The 22,874-nt window shown below is 43.4% G+C and overlaps 2 protein-coding genes across 4 annotated transcripts in view; one reads left to right on the forward strand and one right to left on the reverse strand.

Annotated features, from left to right (window-relative positions):
* slit2 (slit homolog 2 (Drosophila)) overlaps positions 1 to 16,091 on the forward strand; it is an 87,159-nt gene extending 71,068 nt beyond the window's left edge. The window contains 8 exon segments of the mRNA XM_057331152.1: positions 1,868 to 1,961; positions 3,594 to 3,731; positions 3,824 to 4,064; positions 4,142 to 4,272; positions 5,020 to 5,174; positions 5,479 to 5,767; positions 5,942 to 6,150; positions 14,597 to 16,091. Coding sequence (XP_057187135.1) covers positions 1,868 to 1,961; positions 3,594 to 3,731; positions 3,824 to 4,064; positions 4,142 to 4,272; positions 5,020 to 5,174; positions 5,479 to 5,767; positions 5,942 to 6,150; positions 14,597 to 14,841 — 1,502 coding nt within the window. The 3' untranslated portion in view covers positions 14,842 to 16,091.
* Positions 16,092 to 21,158: 5,067 nt separating this feature from the next.
* lrba (LPS responsive beige-like anchor protein) overlaps positions 21,159 to 22,874 on the reverse strand; it is a 262,968-nt gene continuing 261,252 nt past the window's right edge. For all 3 annotated transcript variants that reach the window (XM_057332760.1, XM_057332761.1, XM_057332759.1), the window contains exons 55-56: positions 22,566 to 22,717; positions 21,159 to 22,416 (exon numbers count right to left, since the gene is read on the reverse strand). In XM_057332760.1, the coding sequence (XP_057188743.1) occupies positions 22,326 to 22,416; positions 22,566 to 22,717 (243 nt within the window). In that variant the 3' untranslated portion in view covers positions 21,159 to 22,325. The remainder of the gene's footprint in view (positions 22,417 to 22,565; positions 22,718 to 22,874) is intronic.

A 22,874-nucleotide genomic window follows, 5' to 3' on the forward strand; every position in this document is an offset into this window, starting at 1 on the left:
AGCTGTGTTTTTTCAGAAAGGTAGTGTGTCCTCGAATTTCTGAAAAGCTTGCTGCTTGCTGACGCATGACACACACACACCCATGTTGGGTTTCCGTGTTTTATGGGGACTTTAGATAGACAATGATTTTTTTACTGTACAAACTATATATTGTATCCCCAAACCCTACCCCTAAACCTAACCCTCACACAAACCTTTCTGAATTTTTATATTTTCAAATAAACATCATTTAGTTTGATTTATAAGCTGTTTTCCTCTTGGAAATGTCCCCATGAAGTCAAGAATTACTAGCAGTAGTATTGTTGAGTCAATATTTTCCCTTTTTGCAGGGACATTATTTAAATAAAACAATGTGTTCAATTTCCATACCGGTATACTTCTACTGTACAAAAAAGAAGTATTCTTTTTTCTTAAGTATACTAAAGGAAAGTTCAAGTATATTTTTATGAATACAGTACTTTGTCTAGTTTCTTAACTAGTAGTACTGTATACTTGTAAGTTACAAAAATACAAGAATCCTGAAGGATACAGGAATCGTATTGACAGAAATATAATGTATATATAATATACATAAATATGTTATGTTTATATTCTATATAAGCTTGAGCATAAACGTTTATAAACAGTATGTGAAATTTTTTTTATGTAGTATTTAAACCAAGTAAACTTAGAATACTTATCTTTTATATTATATCTCCATTAAAAGAACATGCTTAATTTAATATATACTTACAGAAAAGTATATTTCTGAGAAGTACATCAAAACTAGACGGAACGTATACTTTTTTTACTTTAGTAGTTTAAATAAACACACTTGAACAAACGTTTTTATTTGTAAGAGCAGCCCAAGATGTTTTCCCAAACTCTATGGGGCGGTTTCTCAGACAGGGATTAGTTTAAACCAGGACTAGGGTTTAGTTAAATTAGAACAATTAAGTCATTTTTAAAAACATCCTTTACATCAGTGGTTCTCAAACCTTTTTGTTGTAAGGCCCCCTTTGTGTAGAGTGCATTGCGGCCCCCCAAATAAAGACGTATAATCTTAAACTTAAAATTTTAATTAAACCAAGAAAATATTCAGTTAAACAATGCTAAAACATCAATTCTTTTGGTTGGGGGCGTTGTTTTTCTGATGTTTGATTGCACAAAATTTATGATAAATATCTATATTTCTAAAATGCCACAAAATCTGTGGCCCCCTGGAACCATCTTGGGGCCCCACAGAAGGCCACGGCCCCCTTTTTGAGAACCTGTAACGGGTCTGCTCCAGGTGGGAATCGAACCCAGTTCTCCTGCTAGAAAGTCATTGATTTTACCAACTGAACTAATCCCTTGCTTTTAATAAATCCAAGAGCAGAGGCAGCAGAAACAAGGAGTCAAGGATATTCAGCAAAAGGTAGTCTTTACTTACAAACAAAAAGAATAATAAAGGTAGACTACAGACTCTCAAAAACCCAATAGATTGACACCGCCGTTACTTTCCGTAAATCACTGGTAACATAGGCTCAAGACTGAACACTGAGGCATGGCACAAGCCAATTTAAATAGGGTTAAACACAGGTGTGGTACATCAGTCTTAATTAGTGTGGCATTCGGCCTGAATCTGGAGAGAGGCGCCCCCTATCGACTGGGAGGTAAACAACAGTTCAGTGTTGGGTTCTTACAGAACCACTGCTTTACATAAACAATTCTGTACATCTTGAGCCAAACAATAGAACTGATATATTTTAAGATATTAGTATAGGTTGTTTTCAATCAAGACCTCTAATGTTTCATTTAGTCTGGGACTAGGCTTAAACCCTGTTCGGGAAACCACCCCAATATTGCTTTGATTATTTAATATGTGTTTGACTTTGTGTGTTCACAGGGGAGCTGTGTGAAGATAAGCAGGATTTCTGCGCTCCAGAGCTGAACATGTGTCAGCATGACTCCAAATGTATTCTGACTGCTAAGGGCTTCATGTAAGTTTGGTCACCGTGACCTTGTATCGTAGCCTCGGCCTCACACAGCAAACATTCACCATCGGCCGGTCGCTTCCTAAGCAGCCTGTGTTTTGCTACAGTATGCTGTTAAAGTGTACCAGACTTCTATGACTCAAAGAGCAACAAAGGTCAAGAGATCAGTACGGTAGAGCAGACGGTTTGAGTGCATCAGTACATTTCTGCTCATATAAGAACATGTCTTTAAATGACGCACTGAACTCCTTTCCTGTAACAACACAGCACACAGGCACTTTCGGCAGTCACTCAAATCTGTTGGATCCGAATCCTTTTTTGGATACAATTTCATTGCTCGCCCTCCACCAGACATCCAGCTCACTCTCTCCGCTCGTCTTTCATTTCAGTCATTTCTCCACGAAGCCAAAACAATCGCTGGTGTTCAGATGTGTGCGTGTGTTCTCTGTTGATACGTGTAAGCGGGCAGCGGGCCACATAAGTTCATCTGGTGTGTTTTTATGCCCAACGGTGCAGATGTTAACACAACACCGGAGCTGTGTGGAATGCAGCTGCAGTCTCTGGGGTTCTGCGCTGTGTTTAGCTTCTGATATTCCATTACAGCTCTCATGTAGGGTTTACTATAAAAACGGGCCAGAGAGGGTGTTTTAAAGATGATATGATGCGATATGATGGGATGATGAATGTGTTTATGTAGTGCCGAGAGCTTTTGGGTTGCGTGTACGGTCATGAAAAATACTTTTGAAGGTTTAACATATCAGAGTGTAGGAAACCGCTATGTTGTTGTGCGATTAGAGAAATCTAGCTTAAGAACACAGAATGGATTTCACCAGTGTTATTTTTGAATAAAAGTAAGACGTAAGATTTCAACCACACCAACCTACATGGGACGTGTGAAGTTGACACTTGCATGAAAGTTCAAACTAGGGCTGTTAAACGATTAATCGCATCCAGAACTGTGCATATTTCTTTTGTATTTATAAACACATACACATACATGTATATATTTAAGAAAAATATCAAATTAGGGCTGTCAAATGATTAATTGCATCAAGAATAAATGTGTTTACTTAATATATGTTCGTGTACTGTGCATATTAATCTTCACATACATGTACAGGTATGTAAGGAAATATTTACATGCATTTATTCATATTTACCAATAATTTAAATTATATATAAATGTTTCTTTTTTTTATATTTTTCTAAAATATATGCATGCATGTGTATGTTTTTTATAAATACAAAATGAATATGCACAGTACACAGACATACATATATTATGTAACCACACCAACTTTTTTCTGGATGCGATTAATCGCAATTAATCGTTTGACAGCCCTATATAAAATATATAAAATAATAATATAATAAATCTTTATATATAATTTAAATTATATATAAATATATATACATGTAAATATTTATTTATACATATATACATACTGTATATACTGTAAACGCAAACCTTCTTCTGTGATTAATTGCGATTAATCGTTAGACAGGCCTAGTTCAAACATCAAAACTGTAAGACATACAGAATTATTTCTCGTCACTCTAAAAATGTTGATTTTAAAGTTCAGGGTGTGAGTTTTCAATGTTCTTTATAAAATCAATGATGTGCTTGTGTGTGTACAGGTGTGAGTGTACTCCAGGTTACACCGGAGAACACTGCGAGGCGGATTTTGATGATTGTGAAGATAACAAGTGTAAAAATGGAGCCCAGTGTATTGACGCAGTCAACGGCTACACGTGTGTGTGTCCAGAAGGGTACAGGTGAGCACGAATACACACTATGAATATTTCACTACGGTGATGATTCACGAGAGATCAGCATGTGAAACGTGTCCCTTTGTGTGTCCGTGTAGTGGGTTGTTCTGCGACTTCTCTCCCCCGATGGTGCTGCCCAGAACAAGTCCGTGTGACCACTACGACTGTGCCAACGGCGCGCAGTGTGTTGTCAAGGACACGGATCCGGTGTGTCAGTGTCTCCATGGTTACGAAGGCGTGCACTGCGAGAGGCTGGTCAGCGTCAACTTCATCAATAGGGAATCGTTCCTGCAGATCCCCTCCAACCTCATTACAGAACAGGCCAATATATCATTACAGGTACACAGTTCAGATTCATCATCACAGATGCATGTTGTAGACTTTACACACACTCATGTGGACTTTGTGTGTTATAGATCGCCACAGATGAGGACAATGGAGTTTTGCTGTATAAAGGAGATAATGAACACATTGCTGTCGAGCTCTACAGAGGCCGACTCAGAGTCAGTTATGACTCCGGATCATATCCACCATCTGCCATCTATAGGTACACACACACGTTTACTTTATAAACACACACACTTACAAAATGAATAGTTCTGATTTCTGATGTGTGAAATGCATAGTCCACCCAAAAATAAAAATTCTGTCATCATGTTGGTAACCGAACAATGGTGGTACCCATTGACCTGTATTGGTTTTGTGTCCATACAATAGAAGTCAATGGGTACCATTGTTGTTTGGTTACCGACATTCTTCAGAATATCTTCTTTTGTGTTCTGGAGAATAAAGAAATTCATATAGGTTTGTAATGACGAGGGTGAGTAAATGATGACAGAATTTTCATTTTTGGGTGAACTATCACTTTAAAACCATTGACAGACGCATACCTGTGGCGGCACATTATGTATTTCTGGTCCAAGTTACTAGCTTGCTTAGTAACTGAATAAAGTCTACAGTAAATTTCGGGCATTAAACTAAACGAATTTCAGTACATGTGTTAATTGAACATTGTTGCTGCAGTTTTACTAAACTTCAGGGAAGCATTTCATTGTGTGTGAAATGTGGTGAGGAAATAAAACAGATGATTCTATAAGCGTAAACTTTAAAGTCTCTTGTTTTCATTCTTAACTTTAAAGATGAGAAATGTTTCTTTATCCTCCGTAGCCTCATCAGTTTAGTCCTTTCTTGTTTCTGACAGTCCAATAGCTCAAGAAAAATACTGTCTGCAGGTGTATTAGCCTCACTGACTCTCTCTCTCTCTCTCTCTCTCTCTCTCTCTCTCTCTCTCTAGTGTGGAGACGATAAATGATGGCAGTTTTCATGTAGTGGAGCTGGTAGCGAAGGATCAGTCTCTGTCTCTGTCTATTGATGGAGGCAGCCCCAAATCCATCACTACTGCTAACAATCCCAGTGCTGCTCCCAGCCCGGCACCGCTTTATCTCGGTGGTATGTACACACCCAGCATTTCACACTTTTTGAAAAAAGGTTAGCAGCACTTCTGGGTTTATAAAATCTAGCTCCAGAACAGCAAAAGCACACGTCACATATACTTCAAAAAATACTTAAAAATTATGATTTATTATCAAAGTATGTGTTGTCCTGGGGTTACTAAATATCCCTAAAGTCTATTATAGAATTTAAAAAATGCTCGCTAAACATAAACATACATGATACACAAACCAGACACTGACCATTTTAGGTGTAACACCACTTTAAATTGTCAAATTATTACTTAATGCTCTCTCTTCAGGAATTCCACAGCAGTCTGGATTGGCCTCCTTACGTCAGGGTCCCGGGAGGAACGGCTCCAGTTTCCACGGCTGTATCCGAAACCTCTACATTAATGACCAGCTGCAGGACCTCACCCAGTTCTTGCTGCAGGAGGGGGTGGTGCCAGGCTGCCAGCCGTGCCAGCGGAGTGTGTGCGCCCATGGACAGTGTCATACCACCGGACACTCGTCCTTCAGCTGTGAATGTGAGGCGGGGTGGACCGGTCAACTGTGCGACCAGCAGATCAACAACCCGTGTGATGGGAACAAGTAAGAGACACAAACACACTTCAAAGCAATTTTGATGAAGACCGCTCATAGACACAATTATTTTCTGTACTAAGATGATGACATTTATTACTATACCCTACCCCAAGTTTTTTTTTGGCCCATCAGGCATTGTATTGTGTATTTAAAAGTCTATGTTTTGTCTGTCTGTTTCAGATGTATCCACGGCTCTTGTGTGCCCATAAACTCATACTCGTACAGCTGCCGCTGTCTCCCGGGCTTTACGGGAGTGTTGTGTGATGAAGAGGAGCAGATGAGTCCCTGTCAGTACATTGCATGTAAACACGGCCGTTGTCGCGTGTCAGGGCTGGGCAAGGCCTACTGCGAGTGCAACAGTGGTTACACAGGGCAAAGCTGCGATAAAGGTATGACATGCTTAGGGTCTTAAAGGGACAGGGCTGTCTTTCCTGAAGAGGCAGTTTCACACAAAATACCTTACTAAACCTGTGCTCAGAGGTGGGTAGAGTAGCCAAAATCTTTACTCAAGTAAAAGTACAAGTAACTAGAGAAATTGTTACAAAAGTAAAAGTCACTATTTTAAAATTTACTTGAGTAAAAGTAAAAAAGTATGCAATGAAAAAACTACTCAAGTAGCTAGTTACTTAGTTACTTTGTATCTGATTATATAGGCCTACTGCATTAAATTAATATTAACGCCAATATTTTAATATTACATTTTAATCAATATTTTTAATTATCATAAGCAGATATCTTTGCAATATACTAGAGAGACTAAAGACTAGACAAACACAGAAGAGACAAGCATTTCTGTAAATGTCATCTAGTCCTGATGTCAATGTAGTTTACCCAACTTATTTAGAATAATAGACCATGTCAAACTAAAGTGAACCTCCTGAGTTTTGCGTTTAAAAAGCATGAACTAAACTCAGAGCATTTCCTAAGATGATCTAGAACATCTGCAGTGCTCTCTAAATGAAATACACATTTTTGAACAAATTTCATGTTTTCTCGTGTTGTCACGTGTGTGTTGTGAAACGCTCTTACTTGTAAACAAACAGTAAACAGTGAACCACACGCCCATCAACACGTTTGCTTCCTTCTGTTCTTCAAATGTATATTTCTGCAAGCCCACGTCTCTGTGTCTGACAGGACACAGAGACGTGTCCTGTCCTGCATGTTGCTGTGTCTGACGAACAGGTCGCGCGCGGGTGCGAGCAAATGGCGGGCATTTATCATCGCTGGCAAACAATATGACACATTTGCAGTTTTGATTGTATAGATATAGATTAATATCCACTTCATCCAACGCTCTTTGTGTTCTGCGTGTTCTTAAATTTCGCGCTACGAGGAGTGCGTAATCCTGCTTCAGATTATTCAGATCGTGCTGCGAACTGAACAAATCATTTGAACTGATTCATTAGCCTATTCAAATGGTTTTGCCCATTGGTTCAATTAATGCTTTCAAAAGAATCGACTCAAAAGAATCGATCACTCGGGAATGCCCGTAAAAAGAGACGACAACCTTGAAATAAACAACGCGTTTTAAAAAGCATATTTTAAAATGAAGGAACTAAGGAACGTCACGCAATGTAAGTTATGTAACGAAGTAAAAGTACAGATTTTCTATTAGAAATTTACTCAAGTAAGAGTAAAAGTACACACTTTTAATTTTACTTAAAAAGTACATATTTTCCAAAATGTTACTCAAATAAATGTAACGAAGTAAATGTAGCGCGTTACTACCCACCTCTGCCTGTGCTTAATACTGCAGCTCGTGCTTGTACTGTGTGTCCAGTGTCCTGATCAGTGTTGTGGAGGAACTAACCAGATGCTACTAACTTGCAGTGCAGTTTTAGTAACTTGGCAGTATCTTAGCTTTTCTTAACACAGTGTCTTTTACAATAATAGTATGTTACATTTCTATTAAATATTATAGTGTAAAAACCTAAAACAAATCATTTGATTTCGTCGTGCTGACATTATTTATAATCACGTTTTTATCATTGGGGAAATCCATTTCACTTCACCTCATTCGTATGATTTATTTCAATAAATCTGCTCCAAAAAGATACATTTGAGTTGTTTGGCAATATACAAAAAATAGGGTGATTTTTTTTAAATAACGGTTTGATTTTGATTAGCTTGATAAGCTAGAGTTTCAACATAGCATCCCCAACACTGGCTGTAAATGCTTAACCCTATGGTGCCCCTCATTTAGGGGTCACACTGAAAAGTGACACCTAAATTCTCAATTTTATTTGTTTTATTGAAATCAATGGTTTTTTTTCAATAATATTTTTTAAGATTTTTAGGGAATTCGTCTCGGTTACGTTGTAACCTCGGTTCCCTGATGGAGGGAACGAGACGTTGTGTCGAACCGACAGATGGGGTTCGTCCCTGAGAACCAATCGTTTCCGACTGCTTAGAAAAGGCCAATGAAAATTGGCAAATGAAATTTGCATGCCGGACTCCGCCCCGGACATCCGGGTATAAAAGGGAGACATCATTGACATCATGAAAGCATCATTCATTCACCTTAGTTCTGAGGAGCCTGAGACCTCTCACGACTGCTGCAGAGGACAGCACGTGTTGTGGCAAGAGGACACAACGTCTCGTTCCCTCCATCAGGGAACCGAGGTTACAACGTAACCGAGACGTTCCCTTTCTGTCGGTCTCTCGACGTTGTGTCGAACCGACAGATGGGGTTCCAATGGAAAACGCCATAACACTGTGCCCTGTCACAATCTCAATGAAGCGACAGTGACTGGCCTGGGCGTGTCAGCCGTGAACGCTACCGCAAAATTGTAACCTACCAGTGGGTAGGTAGGGGGTCCCAGAGCTTTCTTGAAAGGTGGGAAGGCCCCTACCTTCGGCCTCACAGGCGGCGGCCTTGTTTCTCTAACAGCGAGAAGCCGCCCGGAACCGTAAGGCACTGGGTAAGCGCTACTTCCTCAAGTGGGGGATGCGCTACAGAGACCACTTCCTACCGCAGGGAGGAGAACAGTGGAGATACCAACATGGTCTCACCGATGGGGAAGAACTCATGGGAAGAAAGTGCGTCTGAAGAAAAGACCGCGAGGTGGAGGTCCACCCGGGGAGGTCATGGGTTACCAAGGTGGGAACCAGCATGAGGATACATCAGACGGAACCGCCCTACTGGGGAGTTGCAACGTCTGGTAGCACTAGGTCCGGTTAGAGCTATGCTGCGAATAACTCAGGTGATACCCGGCCTAAGGGGCAGGGCTGCTCTGCTCAGCCCGCCCCAGGGGGTGCTTGCTTAGTGATGGATGGAGTGCCTGTTCTTCGCCCAGTGGGGAAAGAATGGAGGCTAAAACGGTATACTGACCCACTCGAGAGAGGGGGAAAAGAACCGAACAGGCGTACACCCTACCAGTTGCCGGTCCTACATGTGGCCATGCAGGACGTGGGCTGACACCGGCTCTATGCGGAGGTTGTAAAACCTCGCGAAGGTGTTGGGTGTAGCCCAACCCGCAGCTCTGCAAATGTCTGCGAGAGAGGCCCCCCGTGCCAAGGCCCAAGAGGAGGCAACACCCCGGGTGGAGTGGGCCCTCACTCCTAGGGGGCACGGGCGATTTAGGGATTGGTAAGCTGTCTTGACAGCATCCACAATCCAGTGGGCCAACCTCTGCTTGGAGACAGCTCTCCCCTGTTGCTGACCTCCAAAACAGACAAAGAGCTGATCCGAGCTCCTGAAACTCTGTGTGCGGTCTAAGTAGAGGCGCAGCGCGCATACTGGACACAACACGGACGGGGTGGGTCTTCCTCCCCAGTAAGGAGCGCCTTTAAGTTCACCACCTGGTCCCGAAAGGGAGCGGTGGGAACCTTGGGCACGTAGCCGGGCCGAGGTCTCAGGATAACGTGAGAATCCCTGGGTCCGAATTCTAGGCAGTCAGGGGACACGGAGAAAGCCTGTAGATCCCCTACCCTCTTGATGGAGGCGAGCGCCAAAAGGAGAACCGTCTTCATCGAAAGATGAGGAAGAGAAGCATCCCCTAGGGGCTCGAAGGGGGGCCTGGTGAGACCTGTCAGGGCTACATCCAGGTCCCAAGATGGTATGGAGTGCGGACGAGGCGGGTTACGCCTCCTCGCACCCCTTAGGAATCTAATGACCAGGTCGTGCTGCCCTAGAGACTTCCCAGCAACTGAGTTGTGATGAGCAGCAATGGCGGCTACATACACTTTCAGTGTGGAGGGGGAGAGGTTAGTCTCGAGTCTCTCTTGTAGGAAGGACAGCACGGACCCGATCGCTCAACTCCGTGGGTCTTCTCCTCGAGAAGCACACCAGGTCGAGAAGAGGCGCCACTTGTAGGCATACAGTCGCCTAGTGGCAGGTGCCCTAGCCTGAGAAATGGTAGCTACCACCGCCGGAGGCAGACCACTCAGGATCTCCTCGTCCCGTCCAACGAGTAACACTTGATGCTCCTCTTCCCTGACCTTGCACAGGGTCTGTGCAATGAGGCTCACTGGGGGGAAGGCGTACTTCCGCTTGTCCCGCGGCCAGCTGTGCGCTAGGGCATCCGTGCCGAGGGGTCCCTCGGTCAGAGAGTACCAAAGCGGGCAATGGGTGGTTTCGAGGGAGGCAAACAGGTCCACCTGGGCCTGCCCGAACTGCACCCAAATGAGCTGGACTGCGCGGGGGTGGAGTCGCCACTCTCCGCGAGGCGTAGACTGACGAGAGAGCGCGTTGGCTGTCTGGTTCAGGTCGCCTGGGATATACGTGGCACGCAGGGAGCGGATCACCTGCTGACTCCACCGGAGGAGGCGTCGGGCAAGTCGTGTTAACTGCAGTGAGCGAACGCCACCCTGACGATTGATATACGCTACTGCAGTAGTGCTGTCCGACCGGACCAGCACGTGCTTGCCCTGCACGAGAGGCTGCAGCCTCTTCAGTGCAAGTAGCACAGCCCACAACTCTAGGCAATTGATATGCCAGCGCAGACGGGGGCCCGTCCAAAGCCCAGACACTGCTTGCCCGTTGCACACTGCACCCCAACCCTGCAGGGAGGTGTCTGTTGTCACCACGACATGCCTCGTAACCTGCCCTAGGGGTACCCCTGCCCGAAGGAAGGCCATGGAAGACCACGGGGTTAGGGTGCGTCGGCAGCGAGGCGTAATCACCATCTGCCTGCTGCCGGTGTGCCACGCTCCCCAAGGAACTCGACTCAGGAGCCAGTGTTGAAGCGGCCTCATGTGCATCAACCCGAGGGGTATCACTGCCGCCGAGGATGCCATGTGTCCCAGGAGCCTCTGAAATAGTTTCAGGGGAACCGCCGACTGCGTGAAATGATCCAGGCAGTTCAACACCGACTGGGCGCGTACTGCGGACAGTCGCGCTGTCATGGTGACAGAGTTGAGTTCCATACCAAGATAGAGGATGCTCTGCACAGGGGAGAGCATGCTCTTCTCTCGGTTGACCTGTAGTCTCAATCGATCTAGGTGCCGGAGCACTAGGTCCCTGTGTGCACACAACAGATCTCGCGAGTGAGCCAAGATAAGCCAGTCGTCGAGATAGTTGAGTACCCGCACCCCTTTCTCCCTGAGGGGAGAGAGGGCGGCCTCCACGATCTTCGTAAAGACTCGTGGAGACAGAGACAGACCGAAGGGGAGGACTCTGTACTGATATGCCCGACCCTCGAAAGCGAACCGTAGGAATGGGCGATGACGAGGGAAAATCGAGACATGAAAGTAAGCGTCCTTCAGGTCGATTGCCATGAACCAATCCTGACATCTGACGGATGCCAGGATGCGCTTCTGCGTGAGCATCCTGAACGGTAGCTTGTGCAGGTGTCTGTTCAGGGTACGCAGATCTAGGCTGGGGCGCAGCCCCCCCCCCGCCTTTTTTGGGAACGATGAAGTAAGGGCTGTAAAACCCCTTGGTCATCTCGGCTAAGGGGACGGACTCGATCGCACCCTTCGCCAGAAGGGTGGCAACCTCGCTCCGTAGTACGGGAGCATTCCGGCCTCTGACCGAGGTGACGAGGATGCCCCGAAACTTGGGCGGGTTTCTGGCGAACTGGATCGCGTAGCCGAGACGGATTGTCCTTCTCAGCCACTGTGACGGTGTGGGAAGCTCGAGCCAAGCTCCCAGGGACTGTGACAGGGGGACTAAGGGAACGATCTGCTTCATCGACCCCCCGGGGGGTGGTTCGATGGCTGGCAGTGCGGGTCTCTCGCCGGGGAGCCCCCGGGAAGAAGACTGGCTCTGCTGGTTTGCCTTCCTGGCGATGCAGGTCCCCGCACCATCGATTTGACAGTGCTGAGGGCTGCAAAATACATTCGATGTTGCGCCTCGCCAAGATGCAACGTCAAGTGGCCGAACACCGTCTGACAGAGGGTGAGAGTGGCTGTGAAGAACACCCAGGGAGATAGGAAACTCTTTTTGTGAAAAAGTGGGCGCTAGGCCCCCGTGGGGTCTTCCCGTCAGGAACGCTTCTTCGTAGAAGGTTGTTGACGGGGTGGTGGTCTCCCCTTCGATGCCCTCTTCCGGGGTGCCGCCTGGGTAGGGAGCGCTGGAACCGGAGCTGGCTTCGAAGGGGGCCGGGGCTGCTGGGAAGCAGAGGCCGCATGGGAACTCGAAGGCCTATGGGCGGCCGAGTCTCGGCGGGGAAGAATATGGCTAATTGCCTCCGTCTGCTTCTTCACCGTCGAGAACTGCTGAGCAAAGTCCTCGACAGTGTCACCAAACAGCCCACCCTGCTCAATGGGCGCGTCGAGAAAGCGGACTTTCTCGGCGTCGCTCATCTGCACAAGGTTGAGCCAGAGATGCCTCTCCTGGACCACCATGGTGGACATCGCCCGACCCAGGGCCCGCACGGTCACCTTGGTCGCCCTTAGAGCGAGGTCGGTGGCAGTGCGGAGTTCCTGCATTAACCCCGGGTCGGTCTTACCCTCGTGGATTTCCTTCAACGCCTTGGCCTGATGGACCTGCAGGATGGCCATGGCGTGGAGAGAGGAGGCAGCTTGGCCCGCGGCAGTGTAGGCCTTTGACACCAGCGATGCCGAAGTCCTACACGCCTTGGACGGGAGTTTCGGTCGACCTCTCCAGGTGGACGCCGCCTGCGGGCACAGGTGCACCGCGACTGCACGTTCCACCTGGGGCACGTCGACGTAACCCCTAGCCGCCCCACCATCTAGGGAAGAGAGAGCGACGGAACCGGTTTGACGTGTACGCGCCGAAAAGGGGGCGTTCCATGTCTTCGCCAGTTCCTCATGCACCTCCGGGAAAAATGGAACCGGGGTTGGGCGCGGCTTGGAGTCGCCAGAGCCCAAGAACCACGTATCCAACCATGAGCACTGGGGGAGAGGCACCGGAGTACACTCTAACCCAATGCACACGGTGGCCCGGGAAAGCATGGCCGACATCTCGACATCCGCCTCCTCCTGAGCTCGTCCCCCCCTAGGGGGGATCTGCAGCGAGTCGTTGGGATCGAATGCCAGCAATTCGCTCTCCGATGCTGCGATGGACATCTCATCCTCATCACGCATCGTGTCCGACTGCGTGAAGGAGGACGCTGACGGTGTGGCACCGCCAGCTGGGGAACAATGAGGCGAGCGAGACGGGGTGCGAGCGGTCCGTGAGCACTTGGCTGACGGATTAGCGCTTGCAGAAATCCCCATATCACCCTCGCCGCTCGCCTTGGTGAACGGAATGGCCTTAGCCATCCGTGACCGCAACGTCTCTATGACCATCTGCCCGCAGTGCGGGCAAGATGAGTCCACGAAGGCTGTCTCAGCGTGTTGGACCCCCAAACACCTGACACAGACATCGTGCTTGTCCCCATCCTCGATGAGGACACCGCACCCAAGAGAACAGCGGGACATGCCACGCTGGAGAAATTAGTCACCGTCTGCAGGCTCGAACACCTCTGGAACTGCTGAGACGCCCAGGGGAAGTCGCTGCAGGAAGGGACAGTCCGCTGCACCACGTCGTAGAACCGGCAATGTAGATCTTTTGCTAAGCAGCAAGAGAAGATCTTCATAACCGAAGGCTCCGAAGAACAAAAGGTGAATGAATGATGCACGCCGTCTCCCTTTTATACCCAGATGTCCGGGGCGGAGTCCGGCATGCAAATTTCATTTGCCAATTTTCATTGGCCTTTTCTAAGCAGTCGGAAACGATTGGTTCTCAGGGACGAACCCCATCTGTCGGTTCGACACAACGTCGAGAGACCGACAGAAAGGGAACTATGGTTTTATGCACTATTCGTTCAATTATTATCATCTATTTTTTTCCTTTGAATACAATTTTTTTTATAATATAAATATTGTTCTTATTCCCAGTCATTTCCTTTAGGACTTTTTTTAGGTCTTTTCGATTCACATTCATTATTGGTTTTGTGTTCACAAGTCACCAAATTTTGTACCATTCCAATAAAGTAAAAAAATCCTAAGTGACCTAAGAGTACCAGAGGGTTAAAAGATGTTGGCTTGCTTGGCTGTTGAAATGCTAACCTTTTCTGTAACTAATCTTGCGCTGTTATTGTTTTTATACTAACGTTACTTTTCAACCTTCCCAAAACCTTTCAGCTGCTACTGAAAGCGGTATGGACCCCACTCAGGTCCGCCAGGTGAGGGCTGTGTGTGTGTCTTTGTGTTGCATTGTCTTAAATTTCCTGCCTTAACCACTAAAACATCTCATGCTTTAAGTTCCAAATACTCCCCGCAAACATCTTTCCTCTTTTCTACTTGTATTGTATTTTCTTAAGGTTTACCTTTCGATATCTCCGGGAAAATATACTGGAAAGATGAACATTGATATACTAAATATAATATCATGCATATGATAGCGTTGTGTTGCGCTCAATGCTTTTTTTGGGTTTCTCTTTGCAGAGATGGCATGTCGGGGGGAACGGGTCCGAGATCACTATCAGACGCAGCAGGGATACGCAGCGTGCCAAAGCACAGAGAAGGTCTCCCGCTTAGAGTGCCGGGGCAGCTGCGGAGACGGGACATCCTGCTGCGCTCCCCTCCGCAGCAAGCGCAGGAAATACACCTTCCAATGCACAGACGGCTCCTCCTTTGTACAGGAGGTGGAAAAGGTTGTCAAGTGTGGCTGCACAAAATGTCCATCCTAAATATGACACAGAAGAAATATTTCCTCACAACCCACCCTCCCAACTCCTCATCCTTCTCGTTTGAAGTCCCCTGTTTTGTTTTACCTTTTTGTCAGTGTTGGACTAATGTATTTTCCTTCAAAGGAGATAATGGATTACTGTAAGATAAAGAACAAACCTATTTTTTATTATGAAGCGGAGAAAAAAGACAAAAAATAGATCTTAGAGGTTTTTGTATTTGCCATCACTTTAGGAACTGTGACATTTTTGCATTTTTTCCAAACCACCTCACACGAGAATGGAAACGCACCCGTGTTGACACCTGTCGTGCGTGTCGTCCTTTTACGTGGTTTTCTGGACTGTCGAGAAGTCATTTCACTTGGACTTCATTATGGTGAGATAAAGAATCACCACGGAGACTGCAAGGGGATTGGCTGAGCGCACGGGTATCCCCTCCTACTTTCTTACAGAGTACACGCTATCATAGCTGCTCCTGTTCATTCACTGACACGGTTACACCCCCTGCACACCTTAAACACTCGGTGTACACGAATGATGCTATTCAAGCATGTGCACATAAACACTCTTCGGACTCACTTTATAAACCATGTGTATTTATTGTATCAAAAATACTGTCACATTACTTATACTCGCTATAGCCCTTCTTTTACCTGGAGTTACAGTTGGAATTTCTTAATATATATTAATTTATATTCGTCCTCTTACCGATTTAAATCACTCATAGTTTACTGAGTAGGATAACTAACGTTGTGTCTCCTTCATTTGGTTGGTTTGACCAATGGGACTGTCGTATTTACATATAAAAAGAAATGAAAAAAAAACTTAGTGGTGTTATGAATCTTCAAATGTGAAGTGAAAACATTGTATATTTTTGTCCAATCTCCTAAGAATTTGTATGGTGACGCAGATGTGCTTTATATTAGAGTTTAAATGTATAGTTCAAATTTCCCCATGTATTATGTATAGAGCACACGCCCTAGGTCAGTAGCGTCCATAGCTGTCAAGAAACCTCTTTTTAAAATGTTCTCCTTCCAAATCCTTTTTAATGATACGACTAGAAAGAAAAACTGTGACTTTTTTCTAAATGATACTACTTTGTTACCACTCTGTTTCCCCAATGTTAACATGTTGCTGCTAAATTGGTATTGTAGACTTTGGATGACGATGCTTATGTTTATTGTAGAGGACGTTGCTCATTCATTGAGCAAATTGTTTTACTGATCAATGAATAAAGATGTCCCCTCCCTCTACACACTTTTTCCTGTCTATGTAACACTTCAACTGCATAATGTTTAGGGCAGAATATACACAGGCAAATTTATACAACGGTTTACATTGACTGACAGTAGTACTTCAGCTGATAGATGAAAGGGTCCTTTAGCTTTGTTTAAAACAAACAAAGCTGACACAAATGATTGTTCATCATCATGCTGTTTATTAAGTAAGCTCAGAACTGACGTATCATTATTTGGTTGATAATAACCAGATGACTGTACTGCACATTATCCAACATATTACTGTATACTCAATAAACACAAATCATAGGTTAAATGCTATTATATCCATTGTAACTTATTTAGACATATGTCAAAAAATATAGTAAAATGGCTGCAAAAATGCAAACGCAGATTAATAAATAGAAAAAAACATGCATATAAAATTTTGTTTAACCATCTTGGAAGGATGATTATAATGTTTCTAAAGATAAATTACTGGCCATTTAAAAACTAATGGTTTCAGACCTGGTATACTATTCATAAAAATAGACAGACTCTCCCTAAATAGTTCTGCTATAAAAGAGAGTAGTGTAATGAAAATATTAAATGATGTGTACAATGTGTTAAATGACGCTGTAATTCTCCCAGGCCCTAATTTGAATTAGTCTCTAATTATAAAGCAAAACCACCATTAACAAAATTAATTGTAGTTCATATTATATTATATGATGTATTATTTACTGTTTATAGACCACTTTGGAGAATGCAAACAATGCTGGTCCAATGGTTACAGTTTTTTAACACTGCACAAACGTTTGAACAGAATACAACCAACAGAACATTTATAACTGAATCAAAATGTTCAACGAATATCATTAGGAAAATAAACCGGTGGTCTAAGTGGTCCGTTTTTTTTTTTAACCCGTAACACACTAATGTTTACAGTGTAACACACAGGGACAGTTTCTCAGACAGCGATTAGATTAAGACAGGACTAGGTCTAAATTAAATTAGCATATTTAAAGGGATAGTTCACCCAAAAATGAAAATTCTGTCATGAATTATCCACTCTCTAGTTGTTCCAAACCTGTATACATTTCTTTGGTTGAACACAGAGAAAGATATTTGGACGAATGCCCAGGAATAAAAGTTCTGCCATCATTTACTCACCTTCAAGTTGTTCCAAATCTGTATAAATTTCTTTGTTCTGATGAAAACAGAGAAAGATATTTGAAAGAATGCTTATAACCAATCAGTTCTTGGCCCCCATTGACCACCATAGTAGGAAAAATGAAAATGGTAGATAAAAGTGCCCTAGGACTGTTTGCTTTCCTACATTCTTCAAAGTATCTTCTTTTGTATTCAACAGAACAAAATACTTATAAAGTATTTTTTCCTACTATGGTAGTCAATGGGGTCCAAGAACTGTTTGGTTATAAGCATTCTTTCAAATATCTTTCTCTGTTTTCATCAGAACAAAGACATTTATACAGATTTGAAACAACTTGAAGGTGAATACATGATGACAGTACTTTTATTCCTGTGTGAACTGTCCCTTTAAGTCGTTTTTACAAGCAGCATGCCTTACAAAAAATATTTGTGTGCATTTTGAGATAAAACAAATGGAACTGATTTATTTGAACTTTTAAGCGCTGATATTTACTTAGTCAAGGAAGGACTAGTATTAGGCCCTGTACTGGAAACAACAGCACAGAGTTCAAGATTTGTGTGAAACACCATACTGACATTAATAACGGAAAATGACTCGCGCACACGACATCAGTTCGAGCAGCTGTACTAGGAACGGTAGAGCACTGCTGCCATCTTACGGTCTCAAATAACAACTACAGTCCAGGCAGGTGAAGAGTTCTGATGGCTCCCTGATCATTTATCTAACAACGAGTATAACGAGAACACAAGACAAATAACACTAGAGAGAGCTTGCTTCAGGACATTCACTTTAAACATCCACCCTAGCGATAGGCCTATACTGAGAGAAGGCTTAACACTTTTTAAATTATATTTATAATTAATTGTACATGATTTAAACGCTAACAACTAAAGCAGGGCGAATAATCATAGCTGTAAACAATTCGTTTTGCACTGAAATATATTTCTTTGGTGGTCACTTTTACCGTTTCTATTCAGGATACAGATGATTGAACATTTGTAGGCCACATGCAGGTTCCCTGAGATAATGAAGATATCGTGTTTTTTTCTGGCTAACGTTACAGCTCATAATAACAGATTTCATCATTTTCATCCATGGTCATTGCAGACAAAGCCACAACAACAAGAAAAAACGTAATGTTGTCATATATTTTGCTTCTCAAATACCCTAGGGCAAAGGGGGACAAACTACGGCCCGCGGGCCATATACGGCCCGCTGAAAACTTTCATCCGGCCCGCGAGCCACGAGGGAGTTTTTTTTTTAAATACTGCATTTGAGTAATGTTTAGGTTCTGAATTACTAATTTGATGCAATACAAGCGAACGCCAATAGGTGGCAGTATAAACGCACGCAGTACAATTAGGGCCTAACGTAGAATTAGAATGCATTGGTAATAACTCGGACGTTAATGAGTGAAAATGAGTGTGGCGAAAAAAAGAAAAGTGGACTCTGAATGTCGTGTGTTCAACGAAGAATGGACAACAAAATACTTCTTCACCAGTATCGGACAAAAGGCGGTATGTCTAATATGCCATGAAAGTATTGCCGTTTTTAAAGACTACAACCTCAGTCGTCATTTTTCAAGCAAGCATTCGAATTATGCTGTGAACCTGTCATCTGCAGAAAAGGCAAACAAGGCTTTAAAACTTGCCACAAACTTAAAAGCCCAGCAAAATACATTTACGAAACAGTGCGCAATTCAAGAATCTGTGACGAAAGCTAGTTATGTAGTGGCACATAAAATTGCAAAGCACAGCAAGCCTTTTTCGGATGGGGAATTTGTGAAAAACTGTATGGTGGAGACTGCTGCCATACTTTGTCCTGGTTCTAAAAGTCAGTTTGAGAAAATTAGCTTATCGCGGAGAACAATCACCAGGCGCGTTGACGTTATTGACGAGGAGCTGCTCTCCGAACTAAAAAAGAAAGCGGACGGCTTCAGTCTTTTTTCTATCGCACTGGATGAAAGTACTGACATCGCGGGCACTGCTCAACTTTTGATTTTTGTCAGAGGAATAAACGAAAATTTCGAAATATCAGAGGAACTTCTTGGGATGGAATCAATGATGGGAACAACCAGGGGCGTTGATTTATATGACAGTGTGTCCGTCTGCCTGGGGAAAAATAACCTGCCATGGGGAAAGCTGACAAGTGTCACAACGGATGGATCTCCAAACCTAACCGGTAAAAACACTGGACTGCTAAAAAGGTTACAAGACAAAGTAAAAGACGAATGCCTGAACTCAGAAGAACTAATATTTCTTCACTGCATCATACATCAAGAAGCGTTGTGTAAAAGTGTGTTGAAGCTAGAAAATGTTGTCAAAGTGGTTGTGAAGCTTGTCAACTTTATACGGGCAAGAGCGCTTAACCATCGGCAGTTCATTCAGCTACTTAACGAAACGGAGGCAGAGCACCATGACCTCTTATACCACTCAAATGTGCGCTGGCTAAGTCTCGGCAAAGTGTTTCACCGTGTCTGGGAACTAAAAGCTGAGATAGCAACGTTCCTCAATACAGTTGGTAAAACTGACGACTTTCCCGAATTACAAGACACAAACTGGCTGACCGACCTCGCGTTCGGTGTCGACACACTGAGGCATCTGAACGATCTCAATTTGAAACTTCAGGGAAAGGACGTTTTTGCGCACGAACTGTACAGCAACGTGAAAGCGTTCAAAGCCAAACTTGTATTGTTCTCCAGACATATATCCAGCCGAGATTTTGCTCATTTTCCAACACTGGGCGGACTAAGCTCACCAATAAAACAGTCTCACATTGAGAGGTACAGCAGCACTTTGAGCGACTTGCATGCAGAATTTTCCCGTCGCTTCACAGACTTTGCAAAAATTGAGACTGAGCTTGAACTTGTCTCATGCCCCCTATCTTTTGACAGTGAGAATGCACCACCAGACACACAACTGGAACTCATTGACATCCAGTGTGACATTACTTTGAAGGAGAAGTTTCAGACAACACCAGTTATCCAGTTTTATGCTTCACTGGATGAAAACAAATTTCCAAACATTAAGAAACATGCCCAAAGAATGCTTGTTTTATTTGGATCCACATATGTGTGTGAACAAACCTACTCAATCATGAACTACAACAAAGCCCACCGCAGATCAAACCTAACAAACAGCCACTTGTCAGCTATCCTGAGGATCTCTACATCAAAGATCACTCCAGACTTTGACACCCTTGCAAGGAGAGGGGACCAGGCTCATTGCTCACATTAACACTGTCATAACCATGGCTTGGAAAGGCAATTACTAAGGTTTTCCTGAGTTTTTATCAGACATAGTTTTATGATGACTGATATGTACATAGTAATAGAAGTGCAGTGAGATTATATCTGTTGTAAATATGACTCAATAATAGATATTAAATAAGAATTGTTGTTTAATGTGTTAATATGACACACTTTTCTGTCAGGTAATATATTTTCCATGCATACCTCCAGTTTAAATAAATGTTCTATTATCAAGGTTGTAGCATGCGGCCCTTCACTTGGTTTGCAAAACTTGATGTGGCCCTCTGGTCTAAAAAGTTTGCCCCCCTCTGCCCTAGGGTGACAAAACTGTAGCAGTAATGCGATAGCGGCTCTAGCGGACACTACATGTTACTGCAAGTGATACATTTGGCAGACGCTTTTATCCCATGTGACTGCATTATATATGTCATTAGTGTCATATGTGTTGAGTTCGATCCCATCACCTTTGCGATGCTAAAGCAAGGCCCTGCCAACAAAATACACAGTTTTCTAAAATGCTTGCATTTTACTTTTGACTAAATATTCTGATAGTCGGACATTGATTTCAGTAAAATCTTCTGGGTACTCATTCAGGCAGCAGTGTAATGCTTTCTGTGATGAAAAAGTAAATATCATTTTTTTTATTTCGATTAAACAGCAATACTAGAAACTTTTTTGGTACAAAATGCCTTTTTATTGTTTGAATTCATTGCACACGTCATGAGACGCTCATTCCAAACAGATTTCAGAAATAACATGATGTAACAATAATGACAACAACTATTAAAACAAAGAAACAAGTTTTTTGTCAGCGTGAGAATCACATGGTGGTTAACTTGAACGAAAACTTCACAAACCCTTGCCGGCCCTGAGTGTAGACTTCGAGCCGATAGTATTACTGTATGAATCATACTGTATATAGTGGAATTTTGTAGACATCTTTTACGCTTCACTTTGACCTCAGCTTAAATCCCCAGTATACAATACAATACAATAATCTCTACATACACTTAAGGGTAAAAGCATATCTGTGAAAAATGCTTACTGATGACACTTGAATTAAATGACTGTATCTTTTACTCACAGAAAGAAAAAAAAGCGAATGCTTATAAACAAACAAAGATAAGATGATACACACCCCAAATCAATTTTCACACCGAGATTACTTAACATCATAACTAAATTACTCCAGCTTTAAATGTAGATTCTGCCCCTTCAGTTTACAGAGTGTCATCATTACATGCTCACATAAAAGGTCAACCTTTAACCATCAACAAATGAAAAACTTAAGAAATGCTCTCACCATCAAAGTCACATTTCCGTTCATAGCAAACATTTAAAGCAGACGCCTCGATATGTGTGTAAAAATCGAATTCAATCTATTATAAATATAATTGAATAAAAAGAACAGTTCTATCGATCCAAGTAACTTGATTCTTTCCAAAATGGCAGACAGCTTCCTGATAGCCTAGTGAAACTACAAAACAATGTTTAGCGGCATTCTGTCAAAACAATCACAGCAAACAAAACAAAATCAATCACCCATCCAAATGAAAACCAAAAATCAATTCTATCCAAGAAAACTATTGACCACTCTAGAGTTGAGCTGAAAATAGATTTTTATTTTCAAATATTAGCTATATAACCCCTCCCTTAAATTCATATAATAGGAAATTCCATAAGATCTACAAAATATAGCAATCAACCATCTTGAAAAAATAGTTTTGCTTCTTTAAATATTTAGAATACATTCATGACTATTGGTAGTGCCTTTCTGAACAGTGGCAGGCTGGTTCTGCCTATTCATTGTCGTTGTTGCTGGGATCCCTCTGTGGCGTCACTTGGGTCAGTATCTAGTTTGGTATTCATGGTGCCATCTGTTGAAGTCATTGTAGAAGAGGACAATGCTACCAGACGCCATACCGCTGATGATGCATCTGCACAGGACAAACAAAGCCAGAATGAGAGATACAGAGAAAAAGTGTTTCAGAAACGGGGACAACAGGGATGCATTTGAAAAAAACTATGTACACTCAAGATCAACAGTGAGACTCAGTGAGAATAAAGCTGGTGTGCTGTGCTTTACCTTTGGTCATGTGACATAGCCATGGAGCGTATTCCCGCATCACATCCTGGGTACGTGAAGAGTTTCTTGAGATCATGAATCTGCCAAACAGTGAGAACTCCTCCATCGCCTCCAGATAGCAGATACTGTCCATCTTTACTCAGCAACATCGCCTAGAAATAAACACACAGACAATCAGACAAAGTTAGCTATAAGGGAGAAGTTTGTTTTTCATGTACCGTGTGCCACTTTTCAACAGGACCCCTGACGTTTAAGTGTCCTGTCATGTTGCCTGCTGATAAATAGCACTAATGAACAACTAATGCAGAG

This window comes from Triplophysa rosa, linkage group LG4 (assembly GCF_024868665.1).
Source record: "Triplophysa rosa linkage group LG4, Trosa_1v2, whole genome shotgun sequence".
Lineage (NCBI taxonomy): Eukaryota > Metazoa > Chordata > Actinopteri > Cypriniformes > Nemacheilidae > Triplophysa > Triplophysa rosa.